The 20,730-nt window shown below is 34.1% G+C and overlaps 1 protein-coding gene across 1 annotated transcript; it reads left to right on the forward strand.

Annotated features, from left to right (window-relative positions):
* The first annotated feature begins 1,219 nt into the window (after positions 1–1,219).
* Positions 1,220–20,570, forward strand: LOC123538750 (atrial natriuretic peptide receptor 3-like). The gene is made up of 11 exons (XM_053530143.1): positions 1,220–2,430; positions 6,615–6,726; positions 8,141–8,315; positions 9,454–9,589; positions 10,305–10,396; positions 11,661–11,799; positions 13,724–14,008; positions 14,367–14,561; positions 15,390–15,454; positions 18,096–18,272; positions 18,753–20,570. Exons 1-11 carry the CDS (start codon positions 1,755–1,757, stop codon positions 18,900–18,902), a joined length of 2,202 nt encoding a protein of 733 aa, XP_053386118.1. The 5' UTR covers positions 1,220–1,754; the 3' UTR covers positions 18,903–20,570.
* The last annotated feature ends 160 nt before the right edge of the window (positions 20,571–20,730 follow it).

The raw sequence follows: 20,730 nt of genomic DNA on the forward strand, positions 1-20,730 counted from the left end.
CAAACGCGATGTACTAAGAATATTTAATCATGTGAAATAAGTAAATGAAATAATGTAAACTCTAAGAGAATTAATTACTTTTTTTTAATTCTCCACGTCCGTTATCATAGGGCGTGTTTTGTGGTACCATTTTGAGGATTTCATTTAAGTTAAAGTCCTTGTTAAAACAACACAGTAGACATTGGTTGTCACGGACACTAGCGAAGTTTGTGAAATTCATCTAAAATTGGAATTTACTGTCAGGAATTCGAAAACTATTCCAGACATTCTGCACAAACTCTTAAGTTAGTGGAGTAAAATGACCATTGATCCGAAATGTTTTGAATGTGTGCAGACCGTTCTGAATAAACCCTGGTGCTGACAGACCGGTCACGTGTTGACTATCTATGACTTCTTGGTTGCTATCAACTATGGATAATCTCTGGCTGGCTTACGGAAGGTCGGTAATTCTACCAAGGTGACCGCTTAGATGAATATAATGCACGGAGGAGCATCTGAGGTCTTTCCCTGCCATCAAAACTGGAATGTCGCCATATCACCTTTAGTTGTGCCGGTGCGACGTCAAATACACCATCACTAAAAAAAAGTAAAGTAAGTGCCGGGTACCATTACAGAACAGCTAGTGTACAATTTTATTCTTTTGACAAGAAATTGAAGCTTACTTTAGAGTAATCAAAGCAAAGAAATGAAGCCCATATTTCCATATTTTTCAAAATACGAATCTAAATATAATGATTAAACATTAGGTACTAGTAAATTGCCATTAATTATTGAGCAATTAGATTAAGCACATAATCATAATTCAATTCAAATATAGATAAAAACAGAGAATTAAATTAATTTAATAAGTACAAATGATCATTTTAAACATCTGACTGAGAATTTTGAATCTATGAAATAGTAGTAAAGGCATGTTATATAATGATTTAGAATTAGGCAATTGTTATGAAGAAATTTGACTTAATCATTAAAAATAAAGACATAGGAATAACATATGAAACTGTAAGCATATTAAATGAAAAAATATCATTTAGAATGCAGCATATTCAGCGTGAAGGATATTGAACACCCTTGCTCCCATAGTTTACTTGAAGTAAGTCAGAACGCTTTCATTGCAAACATGTGTTTCTTATGTGGTTTTAATAAAACATAAAATACAGGTAAGTGTAACAGAAGCGTTTCTCATTTTATGTTTAGTGCGTGTTTATACTGAAAGGATATTTTACTTCTGAATCTGTAAGTGTTAAAAGTGGATATTATACTTTACATTCCGAGAAGAGCAATATGCAAAATGTTGGGAATATGAGATATGAATTTTAACCGACAGGGTTTAAGTGGATTATGACTGCCTAGTAATGTTTATAGACAATTTATTAGCAGAATAAACAGATTAAACATTAAAAATTCCTCTTACTCGAATGTGATATAATTTGAATATAGGTGGGGGCAAATGTCACATGATATGTAGCAAAATAAAACTACTTATTGATCATGAGATAAATGACAAGAATTGAGGTGATGTTCAAACTACATATTGAAGGGATATCTAAAGAAATTTTATATGAATAGAAGTGACGTACAAAAAGTACTCATTAACGGAATATATGGAGAAATACCACATGAACTGAGGTACTTGTATGGTTAGAATTATGTAGAAATATCACACGCAATGAGATTATTTCAAATTTTATGTTGGGAATATGAACTAATTCCACGTGCATGGAGATAATAAAGATACGCTAATCAAAATCCTCATGCGGAAAAGCATGGGTTTGTTTATGTATTTTCTGTTTTGTAGTATTTGTCTAACAATTCCTATGTGTTATTCTACGGAAATAAAAATAGGCGTGCTTCTACCGGAGGACAATACATATCCCTATAGTCGTAAGTGGATAACACCAGCACTAGACATTGCAGTTGAAAACGTCCTACCATCTATAATTCCTGGAATTAAGGTGTTACAAATTGTGAAAGATTCAAACTGTTCTGGCAACATTGCACCTATAGCGGCTTTGGATTTGTATACGATTGAACATGTGCATGCGTTTTTCGGTCCGTTTTGTGATTTTGCCTTAGCTCCTGTCGCCAGATTCAGTCCTCACTGGAATATACCGGTACTCAGTGCAGGTGCAAATGCTAGAGACTTCGAAAATAAGAACGAGTATAAATTATTAACTCGCGTACATGCTATATACGCGAGTAATGCTGATGCCTTCATTGCTATAGCGGATCATTTCAACTGGACACATTTCGCTTTTATATTTGACAGAGATAGTGGTGAAGGAAAAAATGACTGTCATATGTGGACTTCCAACGTATATTATCTGATAAAGGACAAATTTCAGAGAGAAGCATGGTATCATAAAATTACAGTTACTGATCAATCTCGCTATGGGGACATTCTGCTTTCAGCGTCGCAAAATTCAAGGAGTAAGTTACTACTCCTATTATTATTTTATTTCAAAGATTTTAAAAGCTGTCATCCTACGGTGGTATGTTTAGAACGTAAATATATATCTTTTAGATTAAATTATCTCTAACACTTTGCACAATGTTTCGTGCGCATGAGGAAATATATCGTGCGCTCAAAATAAGTTGTCGTGCACTCGAAACAAGATGTCTAAATTTCTATCAGAATAAGATGTCATGCACTCAAGATAAGATGTTGTGCGATGGAAATAAGATGTCATGCGCTGGAAATAAGAAGTCTTTTGCCTCTATGATAAGATGTCGTTCACTCGAGATAAGAAGCCGCCTGATTGAAAAAAGATCTCGCGCGCTCGAAATAAAATGCCGAGCGAATTACATAACATGTCGTATACTTAAGAGGGTGTGAAGTGCTCGAAAGATGTCATGTGCTCAAATTAAGATGTCATGCTCTCGAAACAAGATGTCATGGTAAATGTTCTGTTCTGAAATCAAGCAAGCTATTTTAGGCACTATATATATATATACATGTAGAAAAGAATAAGCCCGCTCAAAATGGAGAAGACTATTTTGCTAGAATTCATCCAAGAAACATTCAGCTACATGTTTCACCACTTGTTTTGTTAAAAGGGCTGTGATATGCTTCAGTTAGCGTTTTTATGTATTTTTGAGCTGAGAAGCTCAGTTGAATATGATGATTTATTGAGCCGCACCATGAGAATATGTAATAGAAAGAGTAGGTGTTCACAAGAATAACCTCATTATTCGAGTGCCCTCTACGCTTTCTGTTTTGTATCATGGTCCGCCAATATGAACAACGCATTCGGCTACTAATTTTGATTGACAAGTTAATATTCCATTTTAAGCGTCGGTAATATCACGTGACAAGCGTACTCTTACTGAAATAGAGAACGGTTTCAGAAAGTTCAACATTTCCCTACAGTATTCTATATGTAGGCGGGACCTAAGACATGTCCTCTTATTCAGTAAGAGTACGGCTTATAGCCATGCCTCTTCCTTAGTTGTAAACCATGATACAAGATGATTTATTTGTGCAGTTTCATTACGTTGTTCGGAAACAACGATGCAACGACAAACGTATATAGCCTCTCCAAACGTCTTTCCACCGAATGCTGCCCAGGAAAACGAACGTCGTTGTAACAAACATCGCCCTATCGAACGTTATCACGCCGAATGGCGCTTGGCCAAACCGCCACCCCGTAAAACGTCAAATTGCACCCTGCCAGATGTCGTTATGGCGCCACGTTAAATGCCGCCGTACTAAACTTCGCCCATCAATGTCGTTATGACATCTGCCGAATGTCACTCCGCAAACCGTCGACCCGCCGCGACTTTAAAGGCGCTCGCTACAGTTTTTTCCGGACGGGTTGATATTTACCCCAACACCGTGCCAATTTGGTTGTGTTTCTAATCGATGTAGCTCATTGCAGAGTTGGAGCGGTCTTCTGCGCATGCCCGGAAGTGATTATCTAATGTCGCGTACGGTAAAAATTCGCAAATTATTGTATGTTCGCATGTATTTATTGTATAATATGTATAATATACTGACTTAAGGTTAGGGTATGTATCACCATGGTTACAAAATATAAAAATTTAAAGTACTTTTAGTTCAAATTGCTTCATTCCGACATATACTGGAGTCTGTAATTTATACCGGCGCTCCAACTCTGCATTGAGTCGCAGCTGTTTCTAATCCCGTGCCGTAACCATACCGTGAATCCGTATTCGTAAACTATAGGTTTTGTTCGGAGAAAGGCGGAAACTTTCATCGTTCTTTGACATCAAAATGTTTCAGAAACACCTTAAAATCCGCTTATTAAGAAATCTGCCGTTAGATAATTTGATATATCTCTAAGTCATTTGCTCAAACACTGAAAGAGTATTTCGTACCAACCTGCGTTGTATAAATGCCCGCCACACCCCGCCTCGTTGTAATTATATTTAAGCGGAATCTAATATGGTGACATATGAATTTTCTTTTTGTTTTAGATTAGGTGGACATAACCAAAGGTATATACAGAGTTTGGTTAAATTCTTTTATGTGAAACTCGATAAAATAGCAGAAGTACCAACTTAAAATTGACAAAAATATGCAAAAATAGCCCTTGCGTCTGCTGAACAAGTATTCCTTTCTTTACAATATCATTTTGCTTTGATTTCTCTGAGCATGTTTCAAATAGATATATTGTTTTCCGTTATAAAAATGCTAAGATATCAAATATATGCTGATTATTGTACTTTGCTGAAATATATTTTAGGATTATAGAAATTTTGAAAAATATTAAAAATAGCACCATATCTAGGGGAAAATTAAATTGAAACAAAGCTGGTGACCTAGTTTTTTTATTTCATTTTTCAATACATCATAACAAGATCTTTTAATACAAAACATTTCATCGAAATCTATTATTCAGAAAAGAAATTACGAAACTAGCGAGCGTCCTTGCTGCGATAGAGGCTACCAATGATTTTCCCATAGACTTTCATTATAACATTATAGTACGTAGATGTACCTGATCCCATTGTTTTCAAGAAGTTTCAAAATTTCACATTTTTAAAATACGCGAGACGCACTTAAATTTGAAAATGAATCACTTCTAGGGTTTGTTTACACGGACTAAATTTTACCTTATTACACTGTATACCTATACATTATTCCCAGTAAGTTCCCTGTACTTTTTTGATTTGGTGGTCTCTGACCTTGAACCATCACGTCCCTGTCTGTGAAGAAAAAATATCGCTCGACTTATTATCTTCAAAAGTACAACATCTTATCTTGAGTGTACGACATCTTATTTCTGGCACAAGACATTTAGCTCATACTCAAGACATCTTATCACTAGTGCACTTATTATGAATGCTCGGCATCTTATCTCAAGTGTGCTACATATCATTTGGAGCCCATGTCATTTCATGTAAAGGGCAAGTGATATTATGTCAGGAAGTCTTACCATACAGTCAAGAGGTCACTTGTACATATTGTAAATATACTCTTTATTATTGTTAAAGTTTTAAATTATGTTTGTGAAGATTGGGGATTTGCTAAAATATTCGCTTACAGTTTTGTAAGAGAATGCCAGGGATATGATTACAGATTCCAACTTCCTTGATTAATGGAGAATTGGATAGAACTTCACTCAAGATTAGGTTTTCACTCAGGTAATGTTTGGTTCAATAGTTTGAAAATTGAAGAAAGACAGTAGATATCCCGAAAATGTATAATGATATGAATATAAGCCAAATTAGTCATGCTAGGCAAAATCTATTTAAAAATGTACTCGAACAGCTAGAATTATATCGTATAAGTTTTGGCTTCTTTTTTTTTATGCCCCCGAAGGGAGGCATATAGTTTTTGAACCGTCTGTCAGTCTGTCGGTCTGTCAGTCTGTCCGCAATTTTCGTGTTCGGTCCATATCTTTGTCATCGATGGATGGATTTTCAAATAACTTGGCATGAATGTGTACCACAGTAAGACGACGTGTCGCGCGCAAGACCCAGGTCCGTAGCTCAAAGGTCAAGGTCACACTTACACGTTAAAGGTCATTTTTCATGATAGTGCATTCGTGTCCGGTCCATATCTTTGTCATCCAATGATGGATTTTCAAATAACTTGGCATGAATGTGTACCACAGTAAGACGACGTGTCGCGTGCAAGACCCAAGTCCGTACCTCAAAGGTCAAGGTCACACTTACACGTTAAAGGTCATTTTTCATGATAGTGCATTCGTGTCCGGCCCATATCTTTGTCATCCATGGATGGATTTTCAAATAACTTGGCATGAATGTGTACCACAGTAAGACGACGTGTCACGCGCAAGACCCAGGTCCGTAGCTTAAAGGTCAAGGTCACACTTAGACGTTAAAAGTCATATTTCATGATAGTGCATTGATGGGCGTGTCCGGTCCATATCTTTGTCATTCATGCATAGATTTTAAAATTATTGGGCATGAATGTGTACCACAGTAAGACGACGTGTCGCGCGCAAGACCCAGGTCCGTAGCTCAAAGGTCCTAAACTCTAACATCGACCATAACTATTCATTCAAAGTGCCATCAGGGGCATGTGTCATCCTATGGAGACAGCTCTTGTTTTTTATTTATTTTTTTTTCTTCTTCTTTTTTGTTATTGTATTATTTTCAGTATTGGCTGTTCTTTGTTTTTCTAGTTATAGTTCTGTGTGCGAGTCCAGATGTTATAAGAGAGATCATGATAGAGGCACGAGAACTCAACTTTGATAACGGGGAATATGTCTTCCTAACGTTTGAACACATTTCCAGGTAAACAGAAGCAAATATTCACTATGACAATATGTCTTCTTTACTTTTGATCAATTTTCCAGGTAAGTAATTGCAAATATTTACTTGAATAAATTCGGCTTCCTTACGTTGATCAATTTTCCAGGTAAGTAATTGCAAATATTTACTTGAATAATTTCGTCTTCATAACGTTGATCAATTGTCAAAGTAAATAATCGCAAAGTAGGTGTTTCTTACATTTGATCATTTCATAACAGTTCACAATTATTCGTTATAATTAACTATTATATAATTTGATAATGAACATTCTCATGAAGATCTATGAAACCGTTTCTGATTTAAAGTCTTAATTTTACATTTTTAAACTATATAATACCAAAAAGGCATTTCCTTTATTCTGACTAAAGTACTCGATCTACCTAAATGAAGGATCTGATGGCGACCCATTCGAATTCATCACTCTGTATAAACGGATATCTTATAACTTTTTATTCATTTTCACCAATCTATTTTCATTTGAACCATTTAGACTACTTCTTCCAACCATCAAGCGTTTGGCTTAACTTGCAAAATTGCGTGGATTGACGAAGTATTACATGACGGAAAATTGAAATCGATAAGTTTAAACCAAAGAAACGAATTATTTTCGATGGATGGACTCCATCATATCCATCTTCATTTTGCTTTATCATTTTATTTCTTAGCAAAGAAAAAACTCAAGAACTCAATGATAGATTTGTATGCTCTGGTTGGTTAGCCGAAAGGTCGTTTTAACGCGAGTCTCTATTGGTCGTCTTCAGATCAACTCTGTAACGTTAACAGGAAACGATTTTGATCGGACTGGCACTTCCTTCAATCTTTTATTTTCGGCCATTACATTATTATATCTCTTTATTTTCTATAAAAATTCAATTAAGGATTTGTATTGTAATAATTATACTTAGCAAAAGGCATTGAACGTATTTCTATTGTAAAACACAAATGTGAAGACACATATAATTTGAACACGTTCAACTCAAGTTCAGCCATATAAAATATCAATTCTTTAATTTCTACATGGAAAGCACAGTTATGAAAATACTTTTTCGGGCAGTGTCCTACGTGGCGGCTTCTCAACCCTACTCCGTCATGTGGGTTGGCGGTGAAATATAAAGACAAACTACCATCTTCCAGTGACCTCGTACTAACTCTCCATAATTTGTTAATGACAAAATAAGACCCTCGATAAAAATAACATAACCCACTGAAGTGTAATTGAAAACTGAAAAACATGTACATCAAGTAAATGCCTTCCATCATATCACATTTATTAATTTGTTTTAATTCATATATTAAATGAATTTGGCTTCTGTATATTTGAATGATGTTATAATATGAATCTGTTTAACACTTTAGGTAACTTATATTATTTATTCAAAATGTTCTTTAATTTTAGCTCTGCTAAAATTAAACAGCCATGGTATCGTGTAACTGATACAGATGAGGGAAACTGGAAAGCCATGAAGGCTTATGAGGCCCTCATGATCGTAAAAGTTCGCCATCCAACAAGTCCTGACTATAAACAATTTGTCAGTGAGGTCAGACGAAGAACAAATAATCCTGCTTTAGAGGTAGGTACGATGACTCGATATGACTAAATTAAATGTAAGGTAGCATTTGGTAGTTTCCAGTCTTAATTGCAAATTGGCCATGTTCGAAATCTTAAAATAAAGGTAAGTCTCAAAATTGAAAACCCTGTTTCTTTCAAAATGATATTAAATGCGGACCTTGTGCTTTGGTGCTTTGGAATGGACGTTTCTAGAACATCAGACAAGCATTCAGCTGACCTTCACGGAATTAGTGTCCTGAAGTCGGTCGGATAGGAAACTGCAAATGTCGATTGCTAACTCTACGTGCAAATGTTAAAACAACAGAAACCTTATTCAGCAGATTACTGAAAAATGTAATCGGTTGACGGGTAGTTCTGTTATGCACAATAGGTGGGAGAAAGTTTTATTAGGCACTGTGCATGGCTGGATTCCTGCTTTTCTCGTAAGCTTATGCCATCTGGCCGAATTTGGTAATATTGTGGAAAATTGGCCAATATTTTCGCGGACCTAGGTTTCGCTATTACATGTAGCTATGTATGGACTGCAGAGTCTTATAAATGGGAGATATTGTTAATGGATTTAAAGAAAACATACATATACATATGTACATGATTACTATGTGCTATTTTTTTCAAATCTCTGTGTTTAGATAAATGCTGTTGAATCTAAGGACGACGTCTTGCGAAAAGTAAAAAAAAACTGGCATCTGCTACCTTTATTAAAGACGCATTCCTTTTATTCGCTTTAAAATGTTTCAGTTAAAAATAATACATCAATGATATTCATCACACGCTCCGAACTATCGGCTTAACGACATAAAACGTAAGCTGCCTAGGACGTGTCGGCTATATGCGTCTTCTCTACTTGGAAATGTTTATGTTCAGAAATTTTTACAACCATTTATTTGTGTTAATATTAATAATCAACGAATTTAGTTCCAAAAGTGTTTAAACATTTGACTTTATTCTCATTTAAGGCTTATCAAATGGGGAGGCGGGTGGGGTAACTTTAGACAGGTCAAATATAATGCTAAAATTTTACGGTGATAAGTAGGCATGACGGCAGGGGTGTGGCTATTATATATATGTGTCTTCAAACAAAAAAATAGATATTTTTTGCCTTCCTACTTTTACTTATTATTTCATGTCCAATTTTGTAGGTCAGTAGTGTTGTAGGGGCATTTCACGACGCCATGGTCTTGTATGGATTGGCTGTCAAAGATGCGCTGAAAGCTAATGTATCTTTAAGGAACGGTACATTTATTACACAACAAATGTGGAACAGAACATTTCAAGGTAATTACCTGGCAATAGAATGTTCCAGATCACTCATATCGTAAACACTACTTAAAGGTATAATAAATGTCATTCATCGAATTCTTTTTACGGCATTGAAATCTTGTATGTACGGTATCCCATTGCCCCATTTTGTGAGTACAAAACATCAAAAGTACGATGCAACGCTGCTGAAAAGTTAAATCAACAAAACTACGATAGTGAAAAGTCTTAATTCATCTATTGAATTACTATTTCACTGAAACAGAGAAATAATTCCTATAAGAAAATATTGTTTCAAATATCCTCATTATATTATTCCACGTGCAAAGGCAGATTCAAAAGTTATGCCCCTGTATTCAGATCCAGGATGATAACTTGCCCGTTTGCCATGAAAATATCAATAATTTAAACAAAAAAGGAAAGTTTAACATTTCTAAATTCAAGTACTAAATAATATCTATTATTCTTTATTTCATTTTCAAATTAGATCCATGTAACACACAATATTTATGCAACCTTACTGTAGTGATATCCTCTGTCGATTATACAAATACATATTTTTAGGCACAGTCATTTCTTTAAAATAGAACTAAATCATAATATGAATTAATTTAAAGTTTTCGGTAAGAGTTACTTTGAGTACATGTAGCATAATTTTGAGGTAAATCTTAAAATTTAGAAAATATATTGCGGAACTGTTATAGATATAAGAAATTTCGTTGACTACGCACAGGTATAACTGGAACTGTACATATAGACGAAAATGGAGACAGAGTAACAGACTATTCACTCTTGGATATGAACATACTGACTGGAGACTTTGAGGTATTTCAATTATGTTAAACTGTATAACTGATTTAGTGCTCGCTTTCTTTATCCACTGTTTGTAAAAGTAATGGATATAACTAGCATTCAAGCTTTAATTTTCATTATGTCTACTGATTTCACCTAATTATATATGCGGCAGCTACTGAAAAGCATTTCACTCACTCTATTAGCATTAATGATCAACTTATCCTTAAGGTAACTTGACATGAACAACCAAGATGGCGTCACGAAATTGAGGTTGGTCACATTATTTACTCGTATAAATATAAATGATATGCTGCTACAGAGGTCTAAAGATGCATTTTAATAATTTAATACACACATAAACAATTGTAAAAATGCATTATTTAATTTATAAAATTATAAAATCAAATGTTCTGAAACTCACCATGAAAACTAGTCAATTTTGTGCGCATTTTGCGGAAAAGTTATGTATCCAAACTGAAAAAAATTTATATTCTCATATCTTTGAAAAAGTCCCTCAGGTGCTCCACCTATGCACAAAAGTATTTATCCACTGAGTTTTGTGCTATTTGCTCTGGAATTTCATCAGTAAATTGTAAATTTCAAAATATGCATAAAAATTGACTAGTTTTCATGGTGAGTTTCAGAATATTTGATTTTATATTTTTATAAATTAAATGCATTTTTACAATATATGTGTTTTTTAAATTATTAAAATGCATCTTTAGACCTCTGTAGCAGCATATCATTTATATTTATACGAGTAAATAATGTGACCAACCTCAATTTCGTGACGCCATCTTGGTTGTCCATGTCAAGTTACCTTAAAATAGGTTTTCATAGTTTCTTTGAGATTTTCACCAGGCGGTTCGAGAAACTATAAAAGTGCAGATTGTATTTTATTTCATCAAGCTCAGATTTAACTTTGTTAAATTTCGATTCATGTGTTTATGCAATCTCCTCCAATATATCTGAATGTAAATTAACACCCCTGATATCATTAACTGCAGTTTTAAAGTTTTGCTCCATTTTATTCTCATCATGATCCATATTCTCTTCAGAAGTTTTAAATAAACCTTTGATTATTTCTTGTCTATAGTTTTCAAACTCTTTATCTGTTTGTCCTGTACAAATAAGTTAGCCGGTGTAAATATTTTGCTTTCAGCACAGAAATTTAAGTTCTGTTCTTGATAAGCGTTTTAACAGTAGCCAATTTTTAAGTTGAAATATGTTGAATTTATGTAATAGTATATAAAGCATTATTTATAAGGTAAAAGTGTAAAATGTTATTTTTCAGGTTGTTGCAAATTACTTCGGACAATCCAAGCGTTTTGAGTATATTCCAGATAAATTTATACAATGGCCAGGAAATTACCACCATGCCCCTCCAGACACACCGAAATGTGGCTTTGACAATTCTAAGTGTCCTCCTCAAGGTATGGTTATTACCGCAGAAATCACCTCAAAAATTGAAGGAAAAATACTATTTAACGTATCTGATAGTATTGACATAATAAAACAATATTATATAGGAAAAGCAAAGTCTTGACTAAACTCAAAGATACTGTGTTTTGTTACAGTACGCCTCCATAAGAATAATAAACTGTGACGTAATTTGATTTTTACCTGAATTTAAAAAAGCGGTAATTACAGCGAATAACGAAGTAATAATGGGGTCCGAATATAATCATAGGTCCGGAGAGAAATGAATACAGCACGGTTTATTGGAAGCTTCCAGTAGGTACGCTTAAACAATTTTCCTATGGAGATGACGTCATCAATTTAGGATCAGCTGTTGTATTACCTGTTATGTTTAGATTATAAAAATTGTACATAACACGAAATGATTTAATAAAATTTGAAAGTATAAAATTAAATTGATTTTTGTAATAATTCAATTTCTTTTTGATGCAGGTATATAATCATAATTATAACAACAAATTGTCAGCAACAATCGTAAAAGAACTTTTCCCCATTTTTGTAGACCTGTCAAGGGTCCTCTTCTTAAACACTTGATTTGATTTATTTGATAGATATTTCCGTGAATTTCGCATATTTTTATATATCATAAATTAACTTTAGTGAAAAATGTAAATATATTTATAAGGTAATAGAATGTTTGAAATAATCTTCTTTGCGCTAAATAAGCGATTGAAACTTTTCTCTCTAACAAAAATACCTGTAGGAATGTAAGTCTATACAGACTGGTTTTCGAATTTATATGCTCCACTATTTTACGAACATTTATTACCGGGAACCATGACACTGTACATAATAAATTTCTCCTGTGGACAGAGATCTTAATCAACATCTAGTTAACAGGTGGTCAGCGCTTCTTTATGAGTTGTTTTACTAATCTCACTAGTTTAAATCATTAATAAAAAACATAAATGTCTGAATTGCCCTTAGTCTTCAATTACAATTATGTGAAAACTATGATACCTAAATGAAAACATATTAAATAGTCTTCTTATTGCTTAGATTAATGAATATGAATATATAAACTTTTTAGAAGTGCATCATGATATTGAATGGTGTTGAGTTAAAGCTGGACATAGGCAGAATGAATATTTTAATAATTGATTCAGATTTAGAAAAGGGATTAGATGTTTTACAATAAAAGGTGTTAAGACGTAATTAAGGCATAATTAAAAGGAAAAAATGTTCTTTCTCTCTTTTTTTATTTTTTAATATAGTTTAGAAACAAAAACTCACATAATAAGACTAAACAATTAAAAGAAAGATCATTTTTAGCCGAAATCTGTAAATCAGAACCTTTACTTTGCAAAGTTACTGTGATAACTTTGATTTAAATGAAGAACAATATTCTTTGTGTTGGAATGAAAGGAGTATGTGTGTGACTTGTGCAAAATAGGCACCAATTTATCACTTTTTTAACGGGAATTTTTAACTCTTCGTGTATGACAAATTATAAAGATGTAAAGCCCTAATATTTCATCGAAGATAATCTCCTGAATGACCGCCCTAAAGCCTTTGGTCGAAATAAGCAGAAGTTGGTATTAATGATTTAAAAACCTTAAATCGAGAAGGTTTTCGACCCGTGTAAAAGGACATTTTAAGGAACAAAGAAATTGCGGCTTCTTTGATACCATGCATCAGAAACTCGTCTTGTTCAATTAAATGGTTAACTGTCCGGGAGATTTAGTGGTCATCCTTTGAGAGGATTTAACGGTTAACCGTTTATTAAATAACCAAATATTGACATACATTAGTATTTGTTTTCGACGTGGAATAGCATAATAATTATGTAACATAACAAAATAAAAACAATCAATAAAAATGTATACAAATACATATAAAAAATTCTTTTGAACAATATGAATTTATTTTACTATAAAGGTGGACATGAAGATATCTCTACAGAGAAGTCATTGGAAAGAAAATCTGAGGAACTTTTACAGACTTTGCAACAAACTCTGACAAAGATGTCTGAAACAATTAATGAACACAACGCAAGCTTGGTTGCAATGACCAAACTTTTACAAGAGAAAAGACGTGTTGATTTGGAGTCTTCAATGAACTGCCGACCGGTATTGCCAGATAAGACATTGAAAAGCATTGACTGTACGGACATACTCAATAACGGTTACACGTCTTCTGGACTTTACAAGATATATCCAACAGGTATGTTCTAAAATATTTCGGATTTTAGAGAAAGTTTCTGTTGGAGAAAATAACATATGAGCCGTGCCATGGGAAAATCAACATAGTGGCTTTGCGACCAGCTTGGATCCAGACCAGCCTGCGCATCCGCGCAGTCTGGTCAGGATCCATGCTGTTCGCTAACAGTTTCACCAATTCCAATAGGCTTTAAAAGCGAACAGCATGGATCCTGACCAGACTGCGAGGATGCGCAGGCTGGTCTGGATCCATGCTGGTCGCAAAGTCATTATGTTGGTTTTCTCATGGCACGGCTCATATCATTTAAAGTATAATACGTAAACTTCTTTAAAGTGTGATTAGTTTCTGATATACATTGTAGGTAGTAAATCTGGATACAAAGTACTGTGTGACCTGGAAACAGACGGAGGTGGTTGGACCATATTCCAGCTCAGAGAAAATTTGACCTACGATTTTTATAGGACATGGGTTGAATATGAATACGGCTTTGGGGAGGTTTATCCGACCTTGAATTTCTGGTTGGGGCTATTCCAGATACACCAGATCACGTCTCAAGGTCAGATCTTAAAGAAACTTATGTTTGCCTTTGAAAATCTGTTGATGTACCTTAAGGTAGCTCTGCACGTTTGGATCGATATTTTTCTACAATGTAGAATTTGATTAAACTCTGATTTTTCAAAACTTTAGAATATACCTAGAAAATTCAGCAAATTAAAAGGGCAGTCGTGTGCTTGATTTTTGCTAGACTGATTTGAAAAATATGAGCCTCACGCAATTTTTCATAATGGGAGTCTATGGGAAAATCATAACTTTCAAAGCATTTTCGCGAAAAGAAATTTTTCTACAATGTAGATTTTGATGAAACTTTCTACAATTGTAAATAAACATATGGCCTATAATGTGGTGAAATAAAATGTATATGTCTGTGTGCTTATTTTTGAGATATTTGACCATGATTAAAGTGAACCAAATATTTCACTCTAATCTTATTAAATCTACTCACAAGTTGTCATTAATTCATAAAATGATTTTTATTTCCGTATGCCGGATCCAGGCTTTATTGTACGTTTTCCGGAAAAATGACGTTACGCCATCACTTTCGGTTTATCAAACGTGCAGAACTACCTTAAACAGGGATAGATCTCTGCAAATGGTGATTTTACATGATGACGTGACACAGCTAGCTGATAACTACACGTGTAAAGAGAACATAGACATTATACAGGAATAGAGCAATTATTTGTAAATTGATGCAAAAAAAGGACTGCTTCGAAAAAAAAGTAGTAGATTTCACATCAGAAATTGATTTTTTTTTTCTTTCACTTTTTTGTAGCTTAGGCAAAAAAAGCAATTAATGTATCATCTGTTCTGATGTTATTTTCAGGTGCATACGAACTGCGAATTGAATTAGAGAACGTTACAAATGACAGAGCTGTTGCACTATACCAAGTAAGAATCTTTATTTATTTTATTAGAAAGTAGAAAGAAAAATGATATGTTCATAGACTGCTTGAATCAGTTCATTAAAAATAAATATTTCAGTATCTAGAAGAAAGTCTTATTTTAAAGTCAAATGCAGACACTTTGTGAAACCTCTGACAAATCATTGTGTAAAAGTGGTGACTTTCAAAACATTATTGTTACAAGAATAAGTAAGACTCTCTTTTTCTGTTTCATTTTAAGCTGTATTAGGTAATGTTATGTTATTACCGATTTGATGTTTTGACGGCGGGATGAGTCTATCCGTTTGACAGTTTTGATACAGCCCTCTTTGAAAAGGTCGTGGTTTAATTTTACGATATCGTGTTTATATATAGATATGCACAGTCGTATATAACGCAAGTTAACATTCCTTTTTTTTGTACATATGTTTGAATACATTTGCAAAAGATGCGTCTTCTTATCAGATAACTCAACCATTTCATCAGCGAACGAAAAGTCTCTTTTTTTTCTCTCTAAGAAGTATCTTTTATCTAGAATATAGAATTTAGTTGTAATTTCTCAATTGACGAGACAATTCTGGTTGTAGGTCGAGAGCGTATCACTTTCAGAATGACAACTTTGAAATTTTAGATTGAACATTTTTGGACGAGTCTGTAGACAACGAACCACTAAGTTCACTGATTCAGTGATAATGTACGTTTACTCAAGAAAACCGTACGGTGGAAAACACATTAAACAGCTATTTTTATGCATTTCATAAGCATGAAACACCATGAACTTGATGTTATCTTTCTCGATTGGTCTTTTACATAGTTTTTTTTTGCAGCCTACGTAGCCAAGTGGCTAAGGTCATTGACTTTGAATCATTTGCCCTTCATTGCTGTGAATTCGAGATCTCGCTTGGGGTGCATAATGCTGTTGTTTGAGGAAGCCATTTAGCTGGCTTACGAAAGGTTGGTGGTTCTATCCAGGAGCCAGTCCGTACGGAGAGGCACTGGTAGCCTTTCTACACCACCAAAGGCTTTAACTATATTTGTGTAGATGTGACGTCAAATCCAACAAAAAAGTACCAACAACAACAACAAAAAAAACATTGGTTTGATACTTAAAATATTATCCTTTCAAGTAAACATTTTAGAAACACCAGTAACATTTATTTGAATTGTCCGTCCATGACGTCTTTGCTGAAAAAAAAATTATTATTTTTTTTTTATTTTTTTTTTTTTTTTTTTGCTTTTGAGGAAGGCATCCATCCGACTTCCAGTTTTGACTCGTTTGCAACGTATATGAAAACTATTTACAAATGTCTAGTAAATGATTACATAACTGTTCCTTTTATAGCAGAGAAATGCATCTACTTTTTCACATTTATGTGCCCGATTACACCTAACACATTACACTCTTGATGGCTACATATGATTTTTTTATAATTGTGTGAAAGTACCGAAGTTTACTGCCGAAAGTAACTGTGATTTGCTTTATCAGCTGTGTCTGCAGTCTTTGTTTAAAGGCTTGAATGAATTCCATGTTTGACTACTTGGACCTTACATACATATAATTGTGTGCTGGAAAATGCCAGTACCGTTTCCTTTTAACTTGGCTAGTAGTATAATCAGATGATTATATCGGGTTTAATCATGTTGACTGCTGCATTCATTTATAGGATGGATTCTGTTAGAAGATTCTATCGGTTTTGATCATGTTGAAATTGTACCCATTTAAAAGATTCTTTTAGACGATTATATCGTTTTTTATCATGTTGAGTGCTGCACACATTTATAGAATGGATTCTGTCAGATCAAATAATAATGGATTTGATCTTGTTGACTTTTGCACCCACTTATATGATCCTCTTAGGTTATTATGTCAATTTTGATCATATTTACTTTTGCACTCATCCATAGGATGGGTCTTGATAGATTTTTGTATCAGTTTTGAGTTTTTTACTATTGCCCCCATTTATATGATTAATAATTATGTAAGATTATTGTATCAGTTTTGATCAGGTTGACGTTTGCATTAATTTATAACACGAATTCTGATTATATCGGGTTTGATTGTATTGCTTATTGCACTCAGTTCTATGATGGATATATCGATTTACTATTGCACCATTATTAAGATTTTGTTAGAAGATTCATGTTGACTATTGTCCCAATTGATAGGATGTATTCTGTATGTCGATTGTCAGTTTGATTGTAAAGATTATTGCACCCGTTTACAGGATTTTGCTTGATATTTCTATCTGTTTTGGTCATGTTGAATATTGCACCCATCTATAGTAACGTAACTGTTAGATATGAATATTGGTTTTGATCATATTGATTATTGCACCCATTTATATGATTCTGCGTGATGTTCATATCGGTTTTCATCATACTGACTTCTACAACCATTTGTATTACACCCTTCAATGCCGTGAATTGTTTCTTCCTTAACTTGGAATCTTCCGAAATGTTTGTTTTAAAATCATGCATGCACATGAATGAGTATTTTTGTAAAAATAATATTATCTTATTGCAGGATTTATCAAATCCGTGGAATGTTTCTTCCTAAACTTGGAACCGTCCTAAATGTTTTTTTAAATTCATGCATACACAATACACTAATATTTTCGTAAAAAATATACGTTATCATCTTACTGCAGGATTTTAACGTAGGTAATTCTACGTCAGGCTATGCCATCTCGGTGGGGTCCTTTAGATATGACCCATATTTCAACTTTCCCGGCGATGCTTTGACTGGCGTAAACAACATGAAGTTTTCAGCGCATGGTATGGACAATGACGTAGATGACGCAGTGAACTGTGCCGACTATTGTCATGTATGTGTAGCTTTTCGTTTAAACATATTTTATTCGTCTATATACAGCTACATGAAAACATATTGAACACAACAAAAATGACAAGGATTAAGCTGAAAGCAAATTAATGCTTATGTGTAGCTTTTCGTTTTAGTTGCTTAAACTGCATTAATAAAATATAAGAAATAACCTTTTAAAACTCGATACGCAGCCAAGCTAACTATTTTAAACTTTAATCAGATCTAAATCGGCAGTAGTATTGACAGAAACTGTAACACATGTATAAGTTAAATATCTAGTTTTAACTGTCGATTAAACGAATGAAAAGCATCTGAGCATGGGTGTGTATGCGCCATTGAATCGCGCACTTTTAGTTTTACACTTAATGAGAGAGTAAATTTCATTTATTGTGAACATTACAAGGCGCTTACATTTTAATGATAATAAATGTACATTTAGTTTTGATTTATAGTGCGATTAAATTCTGTAGTTTTGTTTAAGGGTGCGTGGTGGTACAATGTATGTGAGCATGGAGACCCTGGTTCAGATCTAAACGGACGTATTGGATCCGAAGAATGTCGCCAGTTTTGGGCAAGTTACAGCCATGACAGAATATCCAAAACAAGAATGATGTTAAGGCGTAAACAATAGGATTATATATTTTGTTATTTTTAGGACATTCGATCTCTGTATACTTATCTGTTTTAACTAACACGTTTTCTCCTCAGCATATACAGCTCGTGCTACATATTGATTTGTCTTAGAATATTGTTCGCTTGAATTAGTGTATAACATGTCATACTTATGTGAAATTTATGTATATTGTATTTGCACATTTCCGCTGTTTCAGTGTTTCCAGTTTGCTTTAATAGAAAATTTAGTTTGTGTTAAATGTCATGCGGTATGTGCAATTTATATAAAAGCACATTTTGGCCATCTTTAACCTTGATTTTACTTATTAGCTCACCTGAATCTAAGGGTCAGGCTATGCAAGGGTGGACAGGGTGGACTGTTAGTATAAATGGATGATCTACAATTTACATAAAAAAATTCTCCTTTCAAGCTATTGATCAGAATTTATATAGCGCATCAAACTTGGCAAGTTTGTTCTAATGGTACCGTTTGACGCTTTGTACAGACCGCCAGAGCCAGAGCAAAAAGTAGAATTTTTTTTAAATAGCGTCTTTCTATGAACCTCTTGGTGGTTCTTCGTCCAGCATGGGCTGTAGCATCATCATAAATTTTTCTCTCAAATGTGTTCAAGTATGGACACTTGGCCTCTTTTAGAAGCAGATAGAACTAGAATTCTAAACGACATTTTTACCTTGAACTACTTAATGGATCTTCATAAAACTTGGTCAGTAGCATCGTTGTAAGGTCCTCTCTCCATGTTATTCAAATCGGGTCTCTTTGACCCTTTTGTGAGCCACTCTACGTGTTGTTACTGATGTTACAGGTAAAAATAGTAAACCTTCAGACAATTTCTGCCCATGAACCACTTAATATTTTTTTACAATTGTTCTGCTGCATCATTTTAAGGTCCCCGTCCAATTGTGTTCAAATGAATCACCAGAGCTAAATGTAGAAATACTTTTAAACGACTTCTCATGGACCGCTTGATGGATGTTCCTCAAACTAAATCCATTCTTCGTCTTATTTATATGGGGACACTTACTGCCAGTAACCCCTTTTGGGGACCACAAACTGTAACTGGGAATACCTTACAACAATTTCTTCTCAAAAAGTTGAAGACTGATCTTCATTAGACTTGCTTTGTAGCGATCCCATAAAGTCTTCTGTTAAATTCCTTCAAATGAGGGCACGTCCTGCCTTTAAGGAGATATTACAGTTAACATAGAAATATTTTAATCAAGTTTTCTTTTTGTTATTGCTTTCGTTGGGATTTAATGTTGCACCGACACAATTAATGTCACGGAAGGCCCTTTGTGTCCCTCTGTGCATTGGGCGGGAACCTGGTAGAACCACCGACCTTCCGAAAGTCAGATGAATTGCTTCCTCACATTAAGAATTCAACGCCCCGAGTGAGGCTCTAGCCTACATCGGTGAGGAGCAAGTGGTTCGAAGTCAACGACTCCATTAAACTTAATAATATCATCTTCGTTATGATCTCTGTTATATGTTTTTATACTAAACACAGCTATAACCATTCATAATTCAGTATGTTATACCTTAATTCAAGGTCAGAGGCAGGGTCAGGTGAGAAACTAAGGGACCCGATGTTTAACTTCTTATAAAAATATATTTCGCTAGAACTGATGTAACAGTTTAGACTGTCTGTAAAATATATGTGTAAGCATATTTCTGTTCTTTTTATATTTCCTTAATTACAGAAATACATTTTATGGTACTCATATTTGTAAACACATTTATAAGTGCGTACCTCAGTTATGAAGTCTAGGGTGCTTTGATTGGGATTTCACACAGCTAGATTAAAGTTATGGCCCTGAATTTAGTCCTG

Source organism: Mercenaria mercenaria, chromosome 18 (genome assembly GCF_021730395.1).
Source record: "Mercenaria mercenaria strain notata chromosome 18, MADL_Memer_1, whole genome shotgun sequence".
NCBI lineage: Eukaryota > Metazoa > Mollusca > Bivalvia > Venerida > Veneridae > Mercenaria > Mercenaria mercenaria.